Source organism: Taeniopygia guttata, chromosome Z, assembly GCF_048771995.1.
Source record: "Taeniopygia guttata chromosome Z, bTaeGut7.mat, whole genome shotgun sequence".
In the NCBI taxonomy this organism is placed as follows: Eukaryota; Metazoa; Chordata; class Aves; order Passeriformes; family Estrildidae; genus Taeniopygia; species Taeniopygia guttata.
The window spans coordinates 63,662,617-63,681,931 of NC_133063.1; the positions used below are offsets into that span (position 1 = coordinate 63,662,617).

General features: G+C 48.2%; 2 protein-coding genes and 2 long non-coding RNA genes across 4 annotated transcripts; all 4 read right to left on the minus strand.

Annotated features, from left to right (window-relative positions):
- Positions 1-1,925: 1,925 nt before the first annotated feature.
- Positions 1,926-3,832, minus strand: LOC140681761 (uncharacterized). The gene is made up of 3 exons (XR_012052898.1): positions 3,697-3,832; positions 2,870-2,949; positions 1,926-2,029 (listed from the first exon to the last, which is right to left on the minus strand). It is a non-coding gene; the product is annotated as an uncharacterized lncRNA (long non-coding RNA).
- A 2,638-nt stretch (positions 3,833-6,470) lies between these two features.
- On the minus strand, positions 6,471-8,185 carry LOC140681687 (uncharacterized). Its single transcript, XR_012052724.1, has 2 exons — positions 8,053-8,185; positions 6,471-6,691 (listed from the first exon to the last, which is right to left on the minus strand). It is a non-coding gene; the product is annotated as an uncharacterized lncRNA (long non-coding RNA).
- Positions 8,186-10,299: 2,114 nt separating this feature from the next.
- LOC140682012 (serine/threonine-protein kinase PAK 3-like) lies at positions 10,300-13,048 on the minus strand. Its single transcript, XM_072922851.1, has 5 exons — positions 12,915-13,048; positions 12,186-12,303; positions 11,242-11,341; positions 10,602-10,798; positions 10,300-10,335 (listed from the first exon to the last, which is right to left on the minus strand). The coding sequence occupies exons 1-5, from the start codon at positions 12,962-12,964 to the stop codon at positions 10,300-10,302; spliced, it is 501 nt and encodes a 166-aa protein (XP_072778952.1). The 5' UTR covers positions 12,965-13,048.
- Positions 13,049-15,268: 2,220 nt separating this feature from the next.
- LOC140682013 (uncharacterized) lies at positions 15,269-18,871 on the minus strand. The gene is made up of 5 exons (XM_072922852.1): positions 18,740-18,871; positions 18,283-18,414; positions 16,585-16,719; positions 15,972-16,307; positions 15,269-15,547 (listed from the first exon to the last, which is right to left on the minus strand). Exons 1-5 carry the CDS (start codon positions 18,869-18,871, stop codon positions 15,332-15,334), a joined length of 951 nt encoding a protein of 316 aa, XP_072778953.1. The 3' UTR covers positions 15,269-15,331.
- Between the last annotated feature and the right edge of the window lie 444 nt (positions 18,872-19,315).

A 19,315-nucleotide genomic window follows, 5' to 3' on the forward strand; every position in this document is an offset into this window, starting at 1 on the left:
AAAAGCAGTTTCAATCCCTGCTGCTCAACTTTCTTGGGAAAGTACAACAAAACTAACTATCACATTTTAGATAAAAGTCCATTACCTACTGTAAAACATCAACTCACCTTCAAGAAGCTTCCATTGATGCACATGGGAAGGGAGAGAAAAGAAGATACAATTAGATTTGGTGAGCCCCCCTGGTGCTGCACACAAACCCCAGCTCAGAAAGCAGTTACAGCAGAGGAGGAGAGCAAGGGTAGGGGATCACCCTCTAAGTTTGCCTAAGAGCATTCAAAGCAGTAGCACAAAGAGCCGCTGCCCTGAAAAGCAAAGAAGTGGGTGCTGCTGATTCTGCTCTCATTGCTGCAACAGGGTACAGGGGCAGCTTAGGAACACCCTGAACACCCTCCTCCCCTGTTCCTGTTTCCTATTTGGATTTGACCTGGCGCTGTTTATTTCCCTCATTCTCCCAAAGCTGGCAAATTCTGCTATGATAACCTTAACATTTCACGTTAGATGAACAGCTACTGAAGAAAGGAAGCCACAACAGAAATCTGGGAGTAAAGAATTCCACCTTGCTGTTCTATTGGCACCAGGCAAACTGGACTTGGGCTATGTGGAGTCTTTCAGACAATGCTATGAAACTATAAGGAACACACAGAGCTGCCAGTGCCATCCTGGCAAGGGCTTCTCCCTCTGTGGACACCACCAAGAAAGGACTTGGAGGGATGGGCAAGTTGGAGCTTCCCAACAAGGGCTGTGCTTCCAGCCAGCTGCATGTGGCATCCCACCTAGGACAGCTGAGGAGACAGAGTGGCAGCTGAGACAGAGGCGGAGCTCCCACTCTGTCTCCTCCCCTGCCACAAAGCAGAAAGGACAAGAACATGTGATAAGAACATCATGCTTACATCTGTAATGTCATCCTGCCATGTTGGAGGACTCTCAAAATGATCTGGCCATTCATCAGAGTTAATAGAACTAGAAGAATATGCAGCTGTCAATTTCACAGTGCAAAGAGAAATACCAACACATAAAACTGCAAAAACAGAAATAACCCCTCATTCTGATTTAGCAACCTTCCAGCCCAGAAACACACCAGTGCAAGAGCTTTTATGTACTGCAAGCATTACAGTGTATTGCAATTCATCATTTAAGAAACATTCATTAATGACTTCCTGAATGGAGAAGAAAGGTTTCTCTGGGATTTTGCTTTATTGTTGGGGTTTTTTCCCATTAGTTCCCTTCCAGACAGGCCACTATGGTTCAAATCAGATTCCATCACACAGAATCAAGCAGTTTGGCAAAAAAACCTGTGCCTACTGAATATCAGAAATTACACTTTGGAGAGACACTTCATCAGTCACATACTCATCGTTATCTCTTGGTTCCTCTTCATGCTTACTCACCCATAGCTCTGCTGAATTCTCTGTGTCACTGGAGCCATGTGGGTGCTGCTGGCTCTGCTCCTTGTCCTGCACCTGTGAGTTGTCACCCTCCCTCATAGAGGACTAGCAGGACCTGCTGGCAATGCACTAGAGGGAATCAGAAAGAACATGCAGCCATTTGAAGGTGAAGCCAATAAACTCACTGCAGACAGAGAGTTACCAACATGTAATACCTATTCTGATGAAGCAAAATCCCAGCCCAGTACCACAACTGTTCCCCAAGCTGCTATGTACTGCAAGCATTTCAGCATATATCAAGCCACACTATAACAAATATTCAAACATGACAGCATGAAAAGAAAATAAAGGTTTCCGCTGGATTTTGCTATGTGTTTGTTTGGATTCTTTTGCTTACTTCTCTGCCAGACAGGCCACTATATTCCCAGTCTGAAGTTTCTGCACAGACTTCAGCAGAACCCAGAAGCTTGGAAAAACCTGTTCCTACTATGTACCAGAAATTAGAATTTAGAGAGATATCTTCCTCTCACATACCCACTATCTCCTGGTTCCTCTTCATCATCTTCATCATTCCTTGCCAGTGGCTCAGCTGAATTCTCTGATGCTCTGGAAAGATGTGGCTGCTGCTGGCTCTGCTGCCTGTCCTGAAATGGGGTAGAAATGCAACCACCACTTAGGAACCACCTGAACACTGTACTTCCTGCATCCCTATTTCAGTTCCCTAATTGGATTTGAGACGGAGCCATGTCTTTCTCTCTCCCCCAAACTGGCAATTTCACCTGTGATAGACTGAACACTACTTATATGAACAGCTACTGAAGAGGAAAAACCCTGTACCCAACCCTGCTCTTGCATTTGGTGCATGTGGAGCTGGGTCATGCAAATTCTGCTGTAAAATTTCAGGCCTTTTTTTTGCAAAGGTTCAGGAACAACCCCGTCAGGATATAACTACTGTGCTATGTTTTCTGCATGTTTCTGTTTTGCACAGCAGCACTGACAACCCAAATTTGAGCAGATACACGGCACTGTGGGCTGGATCCAAGCATATTCTTACCAAATAGCAGGGGGAAATGAAAAAATAGCAAATGTGACCATTTTAAAGACTTCTTGGAATAAGAAACCAAAATATTGTGCACCCCAGTCAACCGCACTTGCATTTTACACCATTAAGGTACAGAGGTACCTTAAACTGATGTTGCAGCTAAAACGCTTCTTCCTTGGGAAGTCAGACTTCCTGTGCTCTCCTTTAAATCACAGATGCAACAACCTTTAAGGTTGCTCACCCACTCTCTGCAAGGAGTTCTCAGGCATGCTGATATGTTCATGAGTGTGTTTGTGGCTGACTGGGAACTTCTGACTAAACTGTGGCAAATCACAGCCATCATTCAACCTTTGAGGCCAGGGTACTCAGTAAGATTTCAGAAGACAGGCAATAAAAGTAATTTAAATGCAAGATGGTGAGGAGTGTGCCAGTCATTACTTACCCCAGGAGACTCATCATCACTGATAGTGATGACTTCAGGCTCAGAAGAGTCACCTGTGAGATCTATGACTTCTACACCAGCTGAAAAGAGAGAACATTAGAACCATGGTCAGAGACTGCAGAGGAATGCAATGGGCTGCCACTGTAGAACAGGCTGTGGCTGGATTCACCGTGCCCTCAGGTTCAGGAATGTGTCCAACATTTCACTCAAGCTTTGCCCTCAACAGTGCACAGGGAGCAGGGCAAACCCTGTGCAAAACAAGCTGAAGGGCAGCTGAGCTCCTCACAGGTTCTATTGGATGACAACAGATTACAGGAGGTTCACATCAACAGATGATTCATTTCATATAGGGGAGTGTTTAGCACACAGGAAAAAACCAAACAAACAAACCACAGCAATTACTAATTTTATGGCACCATGCTGTAGACTGCTTCCTTGAAGGATGGGGCAGAGCTAATGACAGGTTTTCCTCATCTCCATCAAGCTTGGGAGATCTCCAACTCAGCTTGCCACCCTCCACTGTGGCAGCTGCAGTGACTGCCAGCTCATCAGAACACACGTTCAGGTGTTTGAGCAGCACTTGAGGACCTTTCCTACACAGCTCATCTCCCACTTGCAGCCAATACGAGCAGCAATAACAAGCAGCAGCAATAATGATCTCAGGAACAAACCAAAACCGTTGTCAGAAGGCTTGCTGTTTAGGGATGCCATACCAGGAGCTTCCTCAATCCCAAGGTTTCCCTTCCTCCCCAGTAAAGGGCCTAGAAACTGGCAAAAGCACATGGCCAGATGGTCTTCAACCCTCCAGAAGCCGCTTCTGTTCTTACCAGGCTCAAAAGCAGGTGTGCCACTTTCCTTAAGCTCTGTTGGCTCCGTCTGCAAAGTTCCACCTGCGCTGGAGGGCAGCAGCCTGCTCCGTTTCCGAGCTGGTCTGGAATCAACTGCTCCTCCAGGGCGCTTTCGCTGACGCTGACAGGGAACAAAGCCTTAGCATTTTCTCTGCCACTAATATTGACATGGCCCTTGGGTTTTGCAACACCAATGGCAGCACACAAGGATACAGAAAACACTCCTGCAAAGGCTGGAATACACACCAAATGCTGCTGTGGGCCATTCCCACCCGAGCACATCACATCAGGGAAAAGACAGCACCCCTGATCTCTGACAAGCCGCCTCCCCAAGGAAAAGCCTGTCTCAATGGCTTGAAAATGAAACCAGTTCCCAATTCCAGCAGGTTGCTGCTCACACCGTAAGCATTTCTGCACTACTGCTAACAACCACAGAGAGTCAAAACCTTCCCAATTCCAGAACATCAAGTTTTCAAAGGTTTCTGTTCCTATGCATTTGCTACAAAGTCTTGAAATGCTTTCTAGACATATCTTGGAAAATGTTTCAAGAATCAGATTTGCATTGAGTTGCAAAATACTTACTGAGCTCATGGTGTTTAGTGATCAAAAACAACCACCAAAATAAGTGGGACAAACTCCAAAAAAGGAATGTCAGGGATGTGATCAATCCCTTTGGTTCCTTTAGGCAGCCCTCTGCAGATTTTTTGGCGTGACAGAAAACTGCTCTTCCAAACCTATCAGAAAAGTAGAGGCAAGATTATCCATTTGGATTGCCAGTTTCTTGAACACTCCCATGCCCTAGGACTCCCATTCCCAAGTCTCCAGTTCCTGTCCAAAGCTAGAGGCGAAATCCATGACTCTGGTACTCGAGCCCACCTGCAGCCCATCCTGCAGCCCAGCCCAGCCCCTCAGCATCAGAAGCCTTTCCAAGAATCTTCTGCACTCACCTGTATGGTGAGTCCAGAGTTTGGCTCGCAAATGTCAGCAAATCGCTCTCTATTCCCTCGTGGGATGGAGAAGACAGATGCTCTGCGTCTGCTGCGCAGCAGAGAATCCCTCAACTGGCTCAACAGACTCCGTGCTAACAGAGCCTCCTGCAGCTAAAGGAATGCAGGATTTGTTACGATTAAACTTTTCCTCAACATGTTCTTTTTCTGGGAATTCCTCACAAGCATTTTGTCAATGCAACTGGCAGATGCTTTTGCTGGCTGAAGCCACACTGCGTCTTTCCTTAAGAAATGAATAAAGGAAGCACAAATTGCCTGAAACCCTTCTGCTCCCTTCCAAATCAGATCACTAGTCAAGCACAAGGCTCAGGCTCATCCCCGATTCCCTCTGAGAGACAGGAGGTAATATTTTGCCCCAGCCAAAAGGTCATTACAAAAAAACAATGAAAGTTGTTGGTGCTAGGTGTTGTTAGTTATGGTTTGCATTTGTTCCAGTTAATTTGTTGGGTGTTGATGTGTGCTGGAAAATGGGGGGGGTTGAACACCAAACCAAAAGGGAAGTACGCCCAGCTCAGTTGAATCCTTACTAAGAAAAACGGTTCTCTTTTGCTTTAATGACTTTGTCTCCATTTAATTGTACCTAAGAGTTTATTTCTAACACCTCCCTCCCAGCAGCTCCGAGCTGCAGCGTGGCACAGCTCTTGCTGTGTGCCAGAGAGCACAAAGCAGGCCGGCCTGCTGGCCCTGAATATTTCTGCAAAGCACTCTGCAGGTCACAGCTTTGCTGTGGCTCAGTGCAGAAGTGCAGGCGCTGCCTCCCAGAGCTGTGTGAGGCACTGGCTCCTGCAGCCGTGAGCTGACAAGCTGTCCCTGCCTCCCGCTGGCCCATGGTCCCCTGGCACAAGCGCCGTGCCTGAAGGACGCTGCCCTGTGCTCCAGCCTGCCGAGCAGCCCGGCTCCTGCCCCGGTGCCCAGAGTGCTGCACACACTGCTGACCTTTGCCAGGAGTCGCAGGGCAGCCGGCACAAGAGTGGGAATGCTGAGCCAGGCCACCGGCCCTCGGCTGCCCTTGGCCTTTCTCTCCTCGGGGCAGACTCCAGAGGGCCAATGCCTCCAGGCTGGGCTGTGCCCAGCAGGGCTCCGCTTCCCCTCGGGAGCAGCCGGCTGCGCTTGGCCTCTGAGAGCGGAGGATGCGCCCGCTGCCAGCAAGAGGCACGCAGGGCCAGGCTGTGCCTCCTGCAGCTACAAGGGCCTCCTTGCAGCCTGCCCCTGCCCAGGCTCAGGCTGCTCCGGGCTCTGCCAGGGCTCTGCTGCGGCTCCAGGCCGGGCAAGGCCGGGCCCGCTCTCACCTCACACTCGCTGACAGCTCTGCACCGCAGGAGACCTTTCAGAGCACCTCTCTGATCTTTCTGCTTTCTCTGCTGAGCAAGGCTCTCCTCCAGCCAAAGACATTGCCCTTCGCGATACAAATCCAAGTGGCAGACACCCAAATGCTCTCGAGTCACAGCTGAAGGCCTGCATCTGCACAGGATGTTTTGGCTGCCCCACTCGCCCTTTGGTTTTTCCTGCAAATGCCATTGCCCTTTCTGCCTCAACTGGAAGTGCCACAGATGTGCCAAACGGGGCCGGTGGGCCGTATGCCAAAGGCAGTGTAGTCTGGAGAGGATGAATGAAGAAGAGCCTTCTCCATTTACAAACCATACCAAAGAAGCCATAAGTGTGTCTCAGCACCAATAAAAGACAACTGGCAATTCAGAAGGAAATGTTTTCTGAAGGGGTCAGAAGGAGGGGAATCTTCCAAATGACTTGATGCTTTGAAAACTTTATTTAATTATAATCCTATCCATAAACCTATACTACAAAACTACTTAACAATCCTAATCTAGAGTCCTACTCTACAATCCTACTCTAACTTGGTAATAATATCTTCATCGTCACATTCTTGTCTTCTTCGTCTTCTTCTTCTTCACTGAGTTGATGAGTGGTGCCAGGGTGGACGCTGGCTTGGCTGCTGTTACAAATGGATGCTAATCCACAGGAAAAAAAAACAACAAAGAACAGTGAACCATGACATTCCAAGCTCAGTGCTTCACAGACTCAATCAGGATTCCTCTAGCTCCTAGAAGGACCCAGAAAGTAAAACAATGGGACCATCTGCTCCCCACTCATCATGTGCAGGACCTTGCCATCACAGGGAAACCTGGCCCTGAATCCCACTCATCCATTTATTCTGGTTTCTCCATCTTGCCGTGATTTTTGCCCTGCTAGTGCTCTAGAAATGGTGCTTTCTGTCCCTGGGGTTTCTTCCTTTCAGGAAGCTCCAATGACTCCCATAGGTCCCTGTCTTGGAAAGACAGGCACCATGCTAACTTCCACAGGCACACGGAGCAGTGTCTGCCTTTCCATGCCCTGCCCCTCCTGTGTGGGATGGCACCTTCCTTCCCAGCAGGGCCAGTCCAGCGGCGATGGGTCCTGCAGTTCCCTCTCTGCCACACAACCTGGCAGTCAGCCTGGGCCAGTTCCCCTCTGCCTGAGCGTGCCAGGCAGCAGATGGGGCTGGGACAAGTCCCTCTCAGCTGTCCCTGTTTGTGTGCCAGAAACCTCTAAGGGTGGGGTGGGGGGCACAAACCAGGGCCCCTCAGAGGCTCACAGTGAGTCCCTCACAGCCCCTCCTGCCCACAGCCAAATCTCTCCAGAGTGCTGTGCCAGGACTGGCAGCCTTGGGTTCCTCCACCACCATTTCATGTCTCTCTACCCTGCATTGCTGTACTTCAGTTCTTTTACCATTAGATAAAACTGAACATCCCACCAAATCAGGGCAACAGAAACAGCCAGAAAACAGAGCACCTGTCCTCTCAGGAAATGCGGAGAGAGGTGGAGTTATTCATTTTTGTGAAGAACAGGCCCCAGGGAGACTTTATTGCTGCTTTCCAAGATTTCAGAGTGGCTTTGAAGAAAGTGGAGGACACCTTTTTTAACAGGGCCAGTTACAAGAGAGTGTGGGCAAATAGTTTTAAACACATGGGGATCTAATCAGAGTAGGTCTAAGGAAGACCTTCTTTTCTCGGAGCATGGTGCCACTCTGGCACAGGTTGTCCCAAGAGCTTGTAGGTGCCCCCATCCCTGGAATCATTCCAGGTCAGGTGGGACAGGACTCTGAGCAACCTGATCTCTTTAAAGATGTCCCTGCTCATTGCAGGTCACTTGGACCAGAGGACTTTCCAGAGCCCTGCCAGCCCAGCCCAGTCTAGGATTCCTCACTGTTTTCATTTGAACATCACCAAGAGTGGAGGTGAGGAGGAAGGGGGCTCATCTGATGCCTCGGACCTCGGTGGAGGAGGAGCCCACCCCTTAGACACTGTTTCACCTCAGCCCCTTGGCATTTTACCTGCAGGAGCCTCTTGGCAGACCAGCGCTGCTCTTCGTCTGTCTGCAGGCAGCAGCTCAGAAAGTCACACAGGTGAGGCGAGAATCGGTTGGGCTTCCGCAGCTGTGGTCTCTCTCCTCTGGCTATCGGGAGTTCAGCCTGCAGGAAAAGGAAACACGAGGCTCCACCTGCTTCTTTCCCATCTGTAACTGCTCTCCCAGAACCCACTGTTTAAGCTCCACTCTGCAGAGCAGTTTCTGGTAAGATGGAGATGGTAAAGGAAAGATGACTTTCCTTTACCAACAAAAAACCACGGCTTTTCCAACATCCCGCTGATCTTGCCTAGGCAGTCAATTTCATTGACTGACCCAGTTAGTGGGAGCTACATCAGCAAAGCTTCTTTCCTTCTTGGAGGATTCACACCACCTTGACAGGCTTTTCAGAAGATGGACTCTGCTACACTAACGCTATTATTTCCAAGGATTAGTACATGAAAGGCATCTCTGCAGTGCTTGTTGGTCCCTTAAACACAGTGGTCATAAACCAAAACTCATTGAGCTTCTTGTCCTCTTCCAGAAAACAGAGGTGCATGGGAGGCAAGAATGGAAATCCACCAGGTATTCCTCAGGGTGAGGAAACAAACATTTGGAATCTCATATTCAACACAGACCCTTTAAGACACCTGCACAAATGTATTGGGATGAAAATGCCGGCTTAGGCACACAGGAGCCACCTGCAGCTCTGTCTCTCAGCTACACGTTTCAGCCTCTTTATGTGGCAAAAGGAAACCTTTCCAAGGTCAAATCAGAAGAAGAAGCACCATCCCGATGGTCACCCTCTGCTCATTTGTATACTCAAGTCAATGCATTAATGGCGTCCCCATCGCAAAAAATGTCTGTAAGAAGTGGGAGGTTTTGACAGGCTCTCCGTGACACCAGGCTGCAGCCTGGTCTCCAGAAAAATGCTCATCACAATAGTAACTGTGCTGGTGGCACTGAAATAGATGGTGACCAAAAAGACTTCGTTATTATCCTCTTCAACCCAGAGGAAAATTTCCAAGCCCAAAACAGCAAGCACACTCCCCTGGAGTATAAATAATTATGGCAGCTTTCTTTCCTTTTCCCACACCCCCAGAGGTCACAAAGGGAGCTTTATCCTGTCTCTCTGCAACTGAGCTCAGCCACTGGACATGGTGGGGAGCTGGAGTCCTCACTGCCCTTAGCACTGTGCAAGCCAGGGATGGCCCTGCTCCTATAGTAAAGGAACACAGCACCAGCATCAACCGCCCACGTTGGATCCCAGCCCCAGGCACCAGACTGCAAGCTCATCAACTTTTTAAAAGACCCAGAAACAGCCAAGGGTTTAGTGTAACTGCAGTCGGAGAAAAACACATCCTCAACTTATCCAGGCCACCCACACACATGACTGAGCAATGTACAGATTATTTGAAAGCCTGAAAGTTTTGAAGACCCACAGGACTTGGAAAAGATGCTACAGTGTGGAGGAAAATCAATGTGCTGTGGTTAAAAAAAGAAAAAGAAAGCAAAACTGTTGGGGAAGATGAAACCGGAAAACCTTTACAAATATGTATGCCTGGCAAAAGATTTTGAGAATATGGAAACTGTAAGCGAGATTGAAATGAAAAGTAAGCTTTGAGATAGTTACTAGCCTTAGTTACTGAACAACTGGAAAACAATGGTATGGCCAGCTGAAGGTAATCCCCTTTTGATTAAACAACACCCTCTGCTGGCAGACAGGTCCAAGGGTCAGAGCAGACCCTACTAGCTTGGCAGAAGGGGTCCAAAGAGTAGTTTTTAGGGTTTAAAATGTAACACAGTATGGTAATGTAATGATTCTTATAGGCTGTAGCTAAATACTCTAGTATTTGTATCTTGGACTAGATTGGTTAGTGAAAATTTGAACATTCTGCACAGAAGAAGATTTATTGTCTTGTAACAGGAACTTCCTCACTCTTTCGGGTCTCTCTTTTGGGCTCCCCTTTCGGGCCTGCTCCGAGCTGTGGCTGGCAGCTCCAAGCAGGGCCCTGCATCCACACCCTTTGCAATAAACCGAAAGTTCCAAGACCTGGCTTCAAAGATCTCTCGTCTCCATCCATCCCGACCGTCCTACCCACTGTCACTCCTACACAAAACTACTTGGGCATTGCTTTGGTGGTTGTGTCTTTTTTTCTTTTTCTTTTTCATTTTCTTTTCTTTTCCGATAAAATTGAAACTGGGAAGGTGTAACGTCAATTTCTTAGGATATTTATCACATGTCTAACCTCTCCACTGAAAAATTCTTGCCCTTCAGAGACAGAGCACCAACGGAGTTCAAAAAGCAAATGAGAAATGTCAGGCAGGTTGCAGGCCAAAATGCCAGGTTTCTGAACTGCTACTTCCCTTCTGATGCAACTGAATTTACAGCAGATGCTGATGTGCTGCAGGGACATGTTTAGAAGGGGACCTTGGTGGAAGTGGTGCCAGCAGATGGCAATGGGATTTGTCCAATGGCACACAGGACATGGGACAGGTGAGAAAGATAAGTGGGATCAGGGAGTATTTGCACCTTACCGAAACAGGAGTTTCATTCCTGTGAGGAACTTCTCCTTCCACCATTTCGATGCCCACGATTCCAAAAGACCATATGTCCACTTTGGGGCCATATGGTTGACCTGTCAGCACTTCAGGTGCCATCCAGCCAGAAGTGCCGGCCACTGAGCTCCGTCTACGCTGCTCAGGGGTGAGCTGAGCAAAGAGGCCAAAGTCAGCTGTGGACAAATAAACATACCATGAAAGCCAGGTCAAGTTAGGAAATCAAGCAAAAGAATTCCCCACTCTCAGTCTATGTGTTGTTGAATCTCCTGAAGAACTGTCCACACTCAGTTTCCTTGGGGCTTTAGCCAAGGAAGTATGGAATTGGCCACTTCCAAAAAAATCACAGTTTTTTTAACGCTGCTCACAGCAGTGGCCTTTATTCCCCTGAAGCTTTAGATTGTAGCTCCCTCCCTCTGGAAGAGACACAAACACACCAACGCCACTCTTGACTTCTCCTGGTTCCTTATACCTCTGTGCACGTTGCAACCGTGCCTTCAGCTCACAGCGGTGGGGCCCTGCACTGCCACCAGCACCATTTCTGGGGAGTTGGCAGCCACTCAAAGCAGCCCCTCACCCCACATCCCTGAACGCTGCACCTGACCAGGAATATACTGACCCAGCTTGACAGAGCCGTCGGTTCTGAGAAGGATGTTGTCACTCTTCACATCTCGGTAGATCACGTGGTTCCAGTGAAGAAAATCCAATCCTTGCAGGCACTGAGAGAGGAAACAGAAGCAGGAGGGCAAAAATTAGTGATTTCATCACACAAGAAAGAAAACAGAGTCTCTAAAAGATTCCCTCTGCATGGGAATGGCGAGTAATGGCAGAACACAGTGCCATTGAGAGGAAGAGTTGCTGCTCCAACACTTGCAGAGCAGGACTTTTCTAAGGAAAGGTATGTCAGCTTTTGAAAGAGCAACAGCACCTGCTGTTGTAGACTGTCCCCTGCAAACCAGCCAGGATGACTGCTGCTGCAGTGGATGTGCTTTCTCCATGCAGAGGGCAAAGGAGGGGTTTGGCCAAGAAAGAAAAAAGTCCCTCTCTTTGGTGTGAAGCGGGTCACTTTTGGGTGGGAGGCTGCATGACGAGAGTTTTGTTGCTGGCCTCAGCACAGACTTGAAGTATCACATCAGTCACCTTCTTGAAGCAAAGAGCATTTTGGCTGCACTACTGTCCTTTTCAGTTGAGGACTGTGAGAAATGAGTCTCTGTTTTTTCTCAGCTGATCATTTCAAATCCTGCCACCAGCACCTTTGCTCTTACAGGCAAGGAATGCAGTGCAGACAGGCTCAAGATACAAGTTTAGGGAGGCAAGGTGGAGAAGAGCAAATACAAATACAGGAGGCAGAGTGAGAATACAACAGCAGGAGATAAGAGTACAAGAACTGAATACTGTGAGTGCAGGAGCACTGGCAGGCAGTTCCCTTGAGATGCTTTTACTTGCCCATAGCATACCAGCACTAGGAAAACAAAGTTTATACATGAAACCTCTCCTGTTCTGAGCCTCTGTTTCCCAGACAATCCTGCCCAAGCCCTCGGAAGCACAGGTGGGCTTGCTGACCTCCCGACTGATGGCTGCTATCTCGTCTTCAGACAGGTAGGTCTTGCTGATGACATCGCTCAGAGTGCCTCCATCCATGAACTCCATAACCAGCCAGAATTGATTATCCACAAGGTAGCTGAAAGAAGGAAACAAGAGCATGGAGGTAAACATGCATGGTTAGTTTATTTTCTTGGTTCTTATTTCCAAGTCCCTGTGTGACAAGGACAGAAGAAAAGGAACAGACATTCCCTCTAGGCTGTGCATTGTTTGAAACCTGTCTCAAGAAGAAAGGCACAGCTTTGGAAAAGGAGATGTCTTAAATAGCCAGCAAGTAAAAACTGCAGTTTAGGAACAGATAAAAAACTTGTCACACTGCGTGTTTCTGGAAATAACCACCTAGTCTTCCTGGCATGCAAAGCAATGGAAAAGAGGGGACACAATCCAAGGAAAATCCATGTTAGTTTACCCAGACGTAAGAGGACTGTTGAAAAAAGTCAAGTCCCAAAATAATGTGGTGGCTGTGAACTTACAGTCTATTAATTTAATTAGATATGACTGATGCAGGTTTTTGAATAATTTTCAAACTATGTGTGCCAGGGAATACTCCTGCAGACAAGATGCATTCTCTTCCCATCCACTGGAGATGAGCAGAGCAGTAATAATTAACCAATAATTACAGCTCTGTTTTGTGCCAGTGAACAATCTTGCATGTTTGCAATATGTAAACAAATATTTACAACAACTCACCTGCCTAAATAGTTGACCACGTTGGGATTCTTATTTATCTTCACAGTCATGAGTTCATAGACTTTTAGTTCCTTCTTCCTCGGTCCTTGGAGATTTATTTTCTTTATGGCCACCTAAAATGACATTGAAAATCAGTAACTTGAGAAGTTGGTGGCACGAGACCACAAGGCACATGGAGCGAGTGATTTTGCAATGACACAGCCAAGCTGTGCCAAACTGCATTCTGATTAGGCATTGCAGTAATTAGGAACTGACATTGCAACAGCCCATTGCTCTGCTCCCTTGGGGGCCAGTTACAGGACACGTGGCCACTGAGGTTTTGCCGTGTCCACTTGGTAACAGTGGTGTCTCACCCACAAACCTCTGAGCCCACTCCCTGCTGCTTTGTATGGGATTCGGAAGTAATCCATGCCTTAATACTCTGTGGCTGCATCCTGGGCTAGGGGCAGGGCTTAGGGTTTCTAGGGACGCCTTGCAGATCTCTCCCTATGTGCAGTTCCCAAGTGCAGCACTGCAGGTGTCTGAGGAACTACCGGTAACTCTCAGATGCATTTGCTGGCAACCAGAAGTGAGAATTCAGGACTCTGAAGCTGTCGCCCCAAAGAGCAGTGAGATGCTCTAAGGCACCACCTTTGTTTTAGCAATTGAGAGCGAGTGAGCACATCCTTCTCTGAAATGAACTGCTGCCCTGCGTGCCTTCTTTGTGGCAGCTGAGAAGGTCAAAGACTGTCCGCAATGTCTTTTGCAGGCTGGTACCAGTCTGTGTTTCTTTTGCCTCTTCAGCACAGCTCTACCCAAAGCTCTGGCCACAGCTGCTCACACCAGAGGGGAAAGCCCTTGAGTGCAGCAGAGATTGCGGGGGCTGTTGACATTTACCTCTGCTCCTGTGGCTTTGTTGATTGCTCTAACCACAAATCCAAAAGTCCTAGAAACAAAAAAGCAGCAAAAAAATGAGAAGCCATTTAGCTCTTGCAGTGAAAGCCAGCCCACACAGGAGATCTCTGCTGCAAATGCCTAAGACCTGCAGGATGCAGGCGGGCTCTGCCAGAAGGCAGATGATGCGTTTTCCTCTCAAGTGCATGGGCACTGGGCCTGTCCCTGAAGTGCTGCCATCTACTGCCTCAGCTCCTAAAGAGAGCTCCTTCTTTCATCTCAGGTCTCATGTTCTAAATTGCGCAGTTTTCATAGTTTTCATCCTGACCATGGAGAATTTCCTTCAGCAAACTCTTGGAAAGAAATGTTCCTGAGAACTGTTATCTGACAGCTATCAGGGAGTAGGTTGCACTTTCAGGCAAGCAAGTTTCTTCCCCTTTTATTAGTGTGGCTGTATGATTTGGAGAGATAGAAAAATGCTAAGGAAATTAACACAGAGCTGTCCCACACTTGAGAGACAAGGAGATCTTCCAGGTCCTGTTCCCTGCTGCAGGCAAGAGACCTTGGCAGCATGAAGATGTCTCTGACAATACCTTCAGGGCACACTCACAAATTCTGAGCAGCACTGAGAGATGGGACAATCTATCCCCAGTGTCTGAACATGGCAATAGATGTCTGTTTGCAGCTGGCCTCACTTCACACTGCATAGATATTCCACCAGAAGAACACCTGGCCCATGGTTATGGAGAAGTAACTGTGGTTGGACTCACCCGCTGCCAATATATTCCAGTTCAGAATATTTCCCCACAGGGTTTTCCATGTTCACTATTTTCCCTGAGGGAAACAAAATGCAAGATGCTCACTTTAAAGCAAAGACCCCAGCTTCCAGAAGACGCAAAAGGCAGCCCCAGAGCCTGAAGCTTTGAACTCTTTGTGGTCGCCTGCGTAACAACAGCAAGCAGGCCGACAGCTCTGCAGCACAGGTGACCAGCACACAGACTGATTTTCTACAGCAGTTCCCGTGGGGAAATGTCTCTAAATGTCCCTGGGACACCAATCTCAGGAAAAACATTTGGTACAGCTATGCTGAAACATGCACACAATACACTGTCCCTCAGAGAAGAAATACAGCAGACGTACTCAGTTGCTCCAGGGAGTCATCCTTGATCTCCTGGTGCTGAGCAGCGCTGGAGATGGGCAAACTGCCCCGGCTCCACTTCCCAGGTTGGGGAGCAAAGGCTCCTTTAGATAATGCTGCTGCTGCAGCAGGTTTGACAAAGCCCTTGTGGATCTGGAACAAGAAATGAGTTTGTCAGAAAGGTGCCAGGCAGAGATTAGCCTGAAATTCCATTTCAAATGCAAGCCCTTGGTAAGGTTCTGTCAGCCACATGCAGAGCTCTTAAATGGTTTTTTTCTGATGTCCACTTCTCAAACTGGATGGGTCAAAACCAAAGTTAGTTCTACTCAAGTTCATGGCCAGATTCATGTTCCATTTTCATGGATTTTCTGAAGGATCACTGCCACAATGACCATTCTGCTTCCTCTCAAGGATTCCTTTCCCACTCCAAGGGCTTCAGACACATTTGCGGCTCCTTGTTCAAATGTGTCCACTTTTCCTGCACCATCTTCAGGTCATGCTCAACTTGTAGTAACTTTGGTGGGGACGGTTCCTGTACCTCATGCCAGGCCTGGGGCTCTTCATTGCCACTCATTTGCTGGAAGTCTTTGCAGGCTGCCCGGCGAGATGTCAACGTTTGCACCTCAAGTCAAACAGAAGAAAGCAGTCAGAGACTACGGCTTATCCCTGTCAGTCAAGAGTCATTGACTGTGAGGAAAGGGAAAGAACAGATTTACAAGGGGTACAGACAGCTTGTTTCAATCCTCCGTCTGGGTCACCATGTTCCCCTGTAAAAACACCTCAAGAAACAAGGAGAGCAGGAACAGGCCAGCAGGAATCAATTTGGATGACTGCTGGCCAAAAGGCCAAAGGACAAGTCCCACTGTCCAGGGCAGCAGTTGAGATTCAGCACACCAGGAAATGTCCTTCAGAGTGTCTGGGGCACACACTACAGCAGGATGGCACTCAGAGGCATCACCTCACTCCCTGAAGCCCTGCACTGGAAAGGCAAGAAGGGCAGAAACCACCCGTTTGGTGACTGCAGTGGCTATCCCTCTTTCACTCACTTGCTCTTGTAGAGCCTGAGGGAGACGATTAAGTTTTTCTCTGATGATTTTCATTTCTTCTTCCTGCCTCTTCTCCTTTGCCTTCATCTTAGTGTCAATTTTCTGAAACTCCGTGTCCAGCTGTTCCTTCAAGTTCTGTAAAATACAAGAGAGAGGATCTTTCATGAGTGGAGTGGCTGCCACTCTTTCACTCACCTGGTCTTGTTGATCGCCCCTCTGCTGACGGAGATTCATCTCCTCTTGAATTCCTCTCATGTCTTCCTTGTTCCCCTTCTTCACTTCCATGATGGCACTCTGAGCCCCAGGCAGCTCTGCTTGTGACTCTGCCTTGATGTTCTGTACACACAAATGCAGAGCAAGTGACTGGGAGCTGCCATCAGGCTCAGCTTTTTCCTCTCGCAGCTTCAAAATCCCATTTATTCAGCCACTTCTTTCTGCTTCCCTACCCACCTCTGTTTCCAGTGCAACCCTCCTGTCCCAGTGCTGACTTTGGCAGATTCCAAGGCTCTGTGCTTTCAGTGCCTCTGGGACTCCTGACCTCCTCAGTCCCAAGAGCTCCATTTTATGCCCCTTTTCCTGCCCTTCCCTCTGAAACCTGGCAAGTCAGGCTTACCTGGGCATTCTCCTGTGGCTCTTCCACCTGCTGCCTGAGCTGCTCTTCCTGCTCTCGGGCTGGGAACAGCTCTCCCCGAGTCTGCCATGGCATCTCTGACAAAGCAGGCTGCTCCTGCTCTTTCTCTGGAAGGACCTGCACAGAAAGCAAGAGAAGATGGGTTTCAACTTTCCATACAACATTTGAGGGCCAAGACTCAAGGACTGATGGGCTCACACGTTCCCAAAGCACTGTGCTGCAGCTCTCCTGGGTCATTCTCTGCCCATGAGGAGGCACAGATGCCAAAGTGACCCTGGCACTGCAATCAGGGGCCATCTGGGGCTGAAGCTCAAGCAGCCTCTGAGGCAGCTGACAGGGAAGGTGTGGCATTTCTCAAGGGTCTACTGAGGGCCTCCCTCTGCTTCTGCCTTGCTCTGTTTGTCTTTCAGTAGTGACTGACACCCCACCCTGTCCCACAGCTCCATCCTGGCTCTGCAGGTGGCTTCCTCTGTGAGCTCAGCCCTTGTGAGAGACACTTCTGGAGTTCATGTTCTCTTCACCAACTAAAGCATGGAATTCTTCCACCTCTCTGGGACAGGCTGAACATTAAAGCGTTAACAGGGGGCTTCAGGAAGAAGAGGCTGGAGGAGGAAACCATGTCTGAGGGGAAAAAACCACCACATCTGGAGGAGGAAACAGCTCTGCCTGCTCAGAATCGGTCATCGGAACATGTCTTTAATCCTCTCCTGAAAGGGATGCTTTATGAGAACTTTGCACCTCCAACTGCTTTGGACCAGAGCCAAGAAGATTCAATTATGCAGATGTTACATAGATAGATAGATAGATAGATAGAGAGAGAGAGAGAGAGACAGACAGACAGACAGATCTCACTTTTATAATCTCTCTTTACTATCATTTTTGTTCCTACATACATCAACACTTGGTAGCCATTGCCCCAGTCAGCAGCAATCCCGAGATTGCTCTCCTGTTCCTTCAATAAACCACACTCTCAGGGAATCTGGAGCATTTAGGTCCTTATGGAATACAAGAAGATCCAGAGCATCGCACTGGGAACTGCACTCTTGCAGCATCTGTGCTTGGCCAAGTGCTTCTCTTGGACTCGACCACAGTGACACTGCTAAAGGGGCTGCAATCAGGAATAAAGGCTAGGCCCTCCCAGCTTCTCTGATCTTTGAGGACCAGCTGGAATGCAAGAGCATTGATTTCCTGCTCAATTCCCAAACACCACACCTCCTGATTTCCTGGGTTGCAAAAAGACACAGGGACTGTTAATATGAAAGTGAAGAGCAAGGCCCTGTTGACTGGCCTGGCACCACAACAGCTCCCTGCCCCAAACAATGTGTTCTCATGCAAAAATACTGCATCCTCCAGAAAGGCCCCCTTGCAAAAGAAAATGCAAGCAGAATCTTTACAAGTGCCAAAAAAGGGTAGGAAAGATGGAGGAAAATCCATCTGCATTGCTAAAAACCAAGAAATTGAACAGGAATTCCCCTCCTAATAAAGGAACAAAAACAAGACAGAAGAGCCACAGATGCCAGTGGAAAAAGCACTAGGATAACGTGAGGAGATATTTGCCGATGAAACAGCCCATGTGGCAAGATCTCAGCATCCTCAGCCAGCAACAGCAAGGGCTGGCTCATCAGAAACTTGCAGCTCTGTCTTGCACTAAAGACAGCCCCACCCACAACGGGCACTTACTGGCTCCAAAGATTCAGGCTGTGCTGTGACCACTGATGGAGCCTCGAGGTCATACTGCTCAACTTGCTCTCGTTTGGCTTCTTCACCAAGAGGAGACGGAGCCAGGGCAGACACTGCTGTTGTCTCTATCATCTGTGGCAAGAGAGAAGCATGAGGGACAGGCCATTACCTATCATTTAAAACTGCATTTCTTCTCACATCTACCACCATATCTTGCAAGGAAAATTGAGAGACTTTGATTACAATGGGATTCTAAAGTGCTCTCGTGTCTTAAAATTTGCTACTACAACTGTAATGCAACTTGCTCTGATTTAAATAACCCAACCTGTCTACTATCAGGTGACAATGATCAATTTGTGTAAGTGACCTTGTAATTCTTGAAAGCTAAGAAATGCAACAGCGAAACTTGCTGCTCTGCCTTGCACTAAAGACAGCACCACCCACAACTGGCACTTACTGGCTCAGGAGATTCAGGCTCAGGCGTGACCACTGATGGAGCCTCGAGGTCATACTCCTCAGTTTGCTCCTCTTTGGCTTCTTCACCAGGAGCAGAGGGAGCCAAGGCAGACACTGTTGTTGCCTCTGTCATCTTTGTCAAGAGAGAAGCATGAGGGACAGGCTGTTACCTCTCATTTATAACCTTCTATCTTCTCCCATCTACCACCATATCTTCCAAGGAAAGTTGAGAGACTTGGATTACAATGAGATTCTAAGGCACTCTCATGGTATTGAAATTGGGCAATCCACCTATAATGCAAATTGCTCTGAATTAAATATTTCACCCTGCCTACTATCAGGTAGCAATGATCTATTTGTGTAAGTGACCTTGTAATTCTTGAAAGCTCTGAAATGCAACAGTGAAACTTGCAGCTCTGCCTTGCACTAAAGACAGCCCCACCCACAACTGGCACTTACTGGCTCAGGAGATTCAGGCTCAGGCGTGACCCCTGATTGAGCCTCAAGGTCATACTCCTCAATTTGCTCCTCTTTGGCTTGTTCAGCAGGAGGAGAGGGAGCCAGGGCAGACACTGCT

Bases quoted from the DNA above. Each gene is read 5' to 3' on its own strand.
- LOC140682012 (XM_072922851.1), bottom strand. From the start codon at position 12,964: ATGACTGTGAAGATAAATAAGAATCCCAACGTGGTCAACTATTTAGGC. The intron at 11,342-12,185 runs GTCAGCAAGCCC...TTCCTCTCTCAG, and splicing joins TAGCAGCCATCAGTCGGGAG to TGCCTGCAAGGATTGGATTT. The intron at 10,336-10,601 runs GTAAGGTGCAAA...CTGTCTCTGAAG, and splicing joins GGAATGAAACTCCTGTTTCG to GGCAAGAATTTTTCAGTGGA.
- LOC140682013 (XM_072922852.1), bottom strand. From the start codon at position 18,871: ATGACAGAGGCAACAACAGTGTCTGCCTTGGCTCCCTCTGCTCCTGGT. The intron at 18,415-18,739 runs GTAAGTGCCAGT...CTCTTGCCACAG, and splicing joins AGCCTGAATCTCCTGAGCCA to ATGATAGAGACAACAGCAGT. The intron at 16,720-18,282 runs GTAAGTGCCCGT...CTTTCTGTGCAG, and splicing joins AGCCTGAATCTTTGGAGCCA to GTCCTTCCAGAGAAAGAGCA.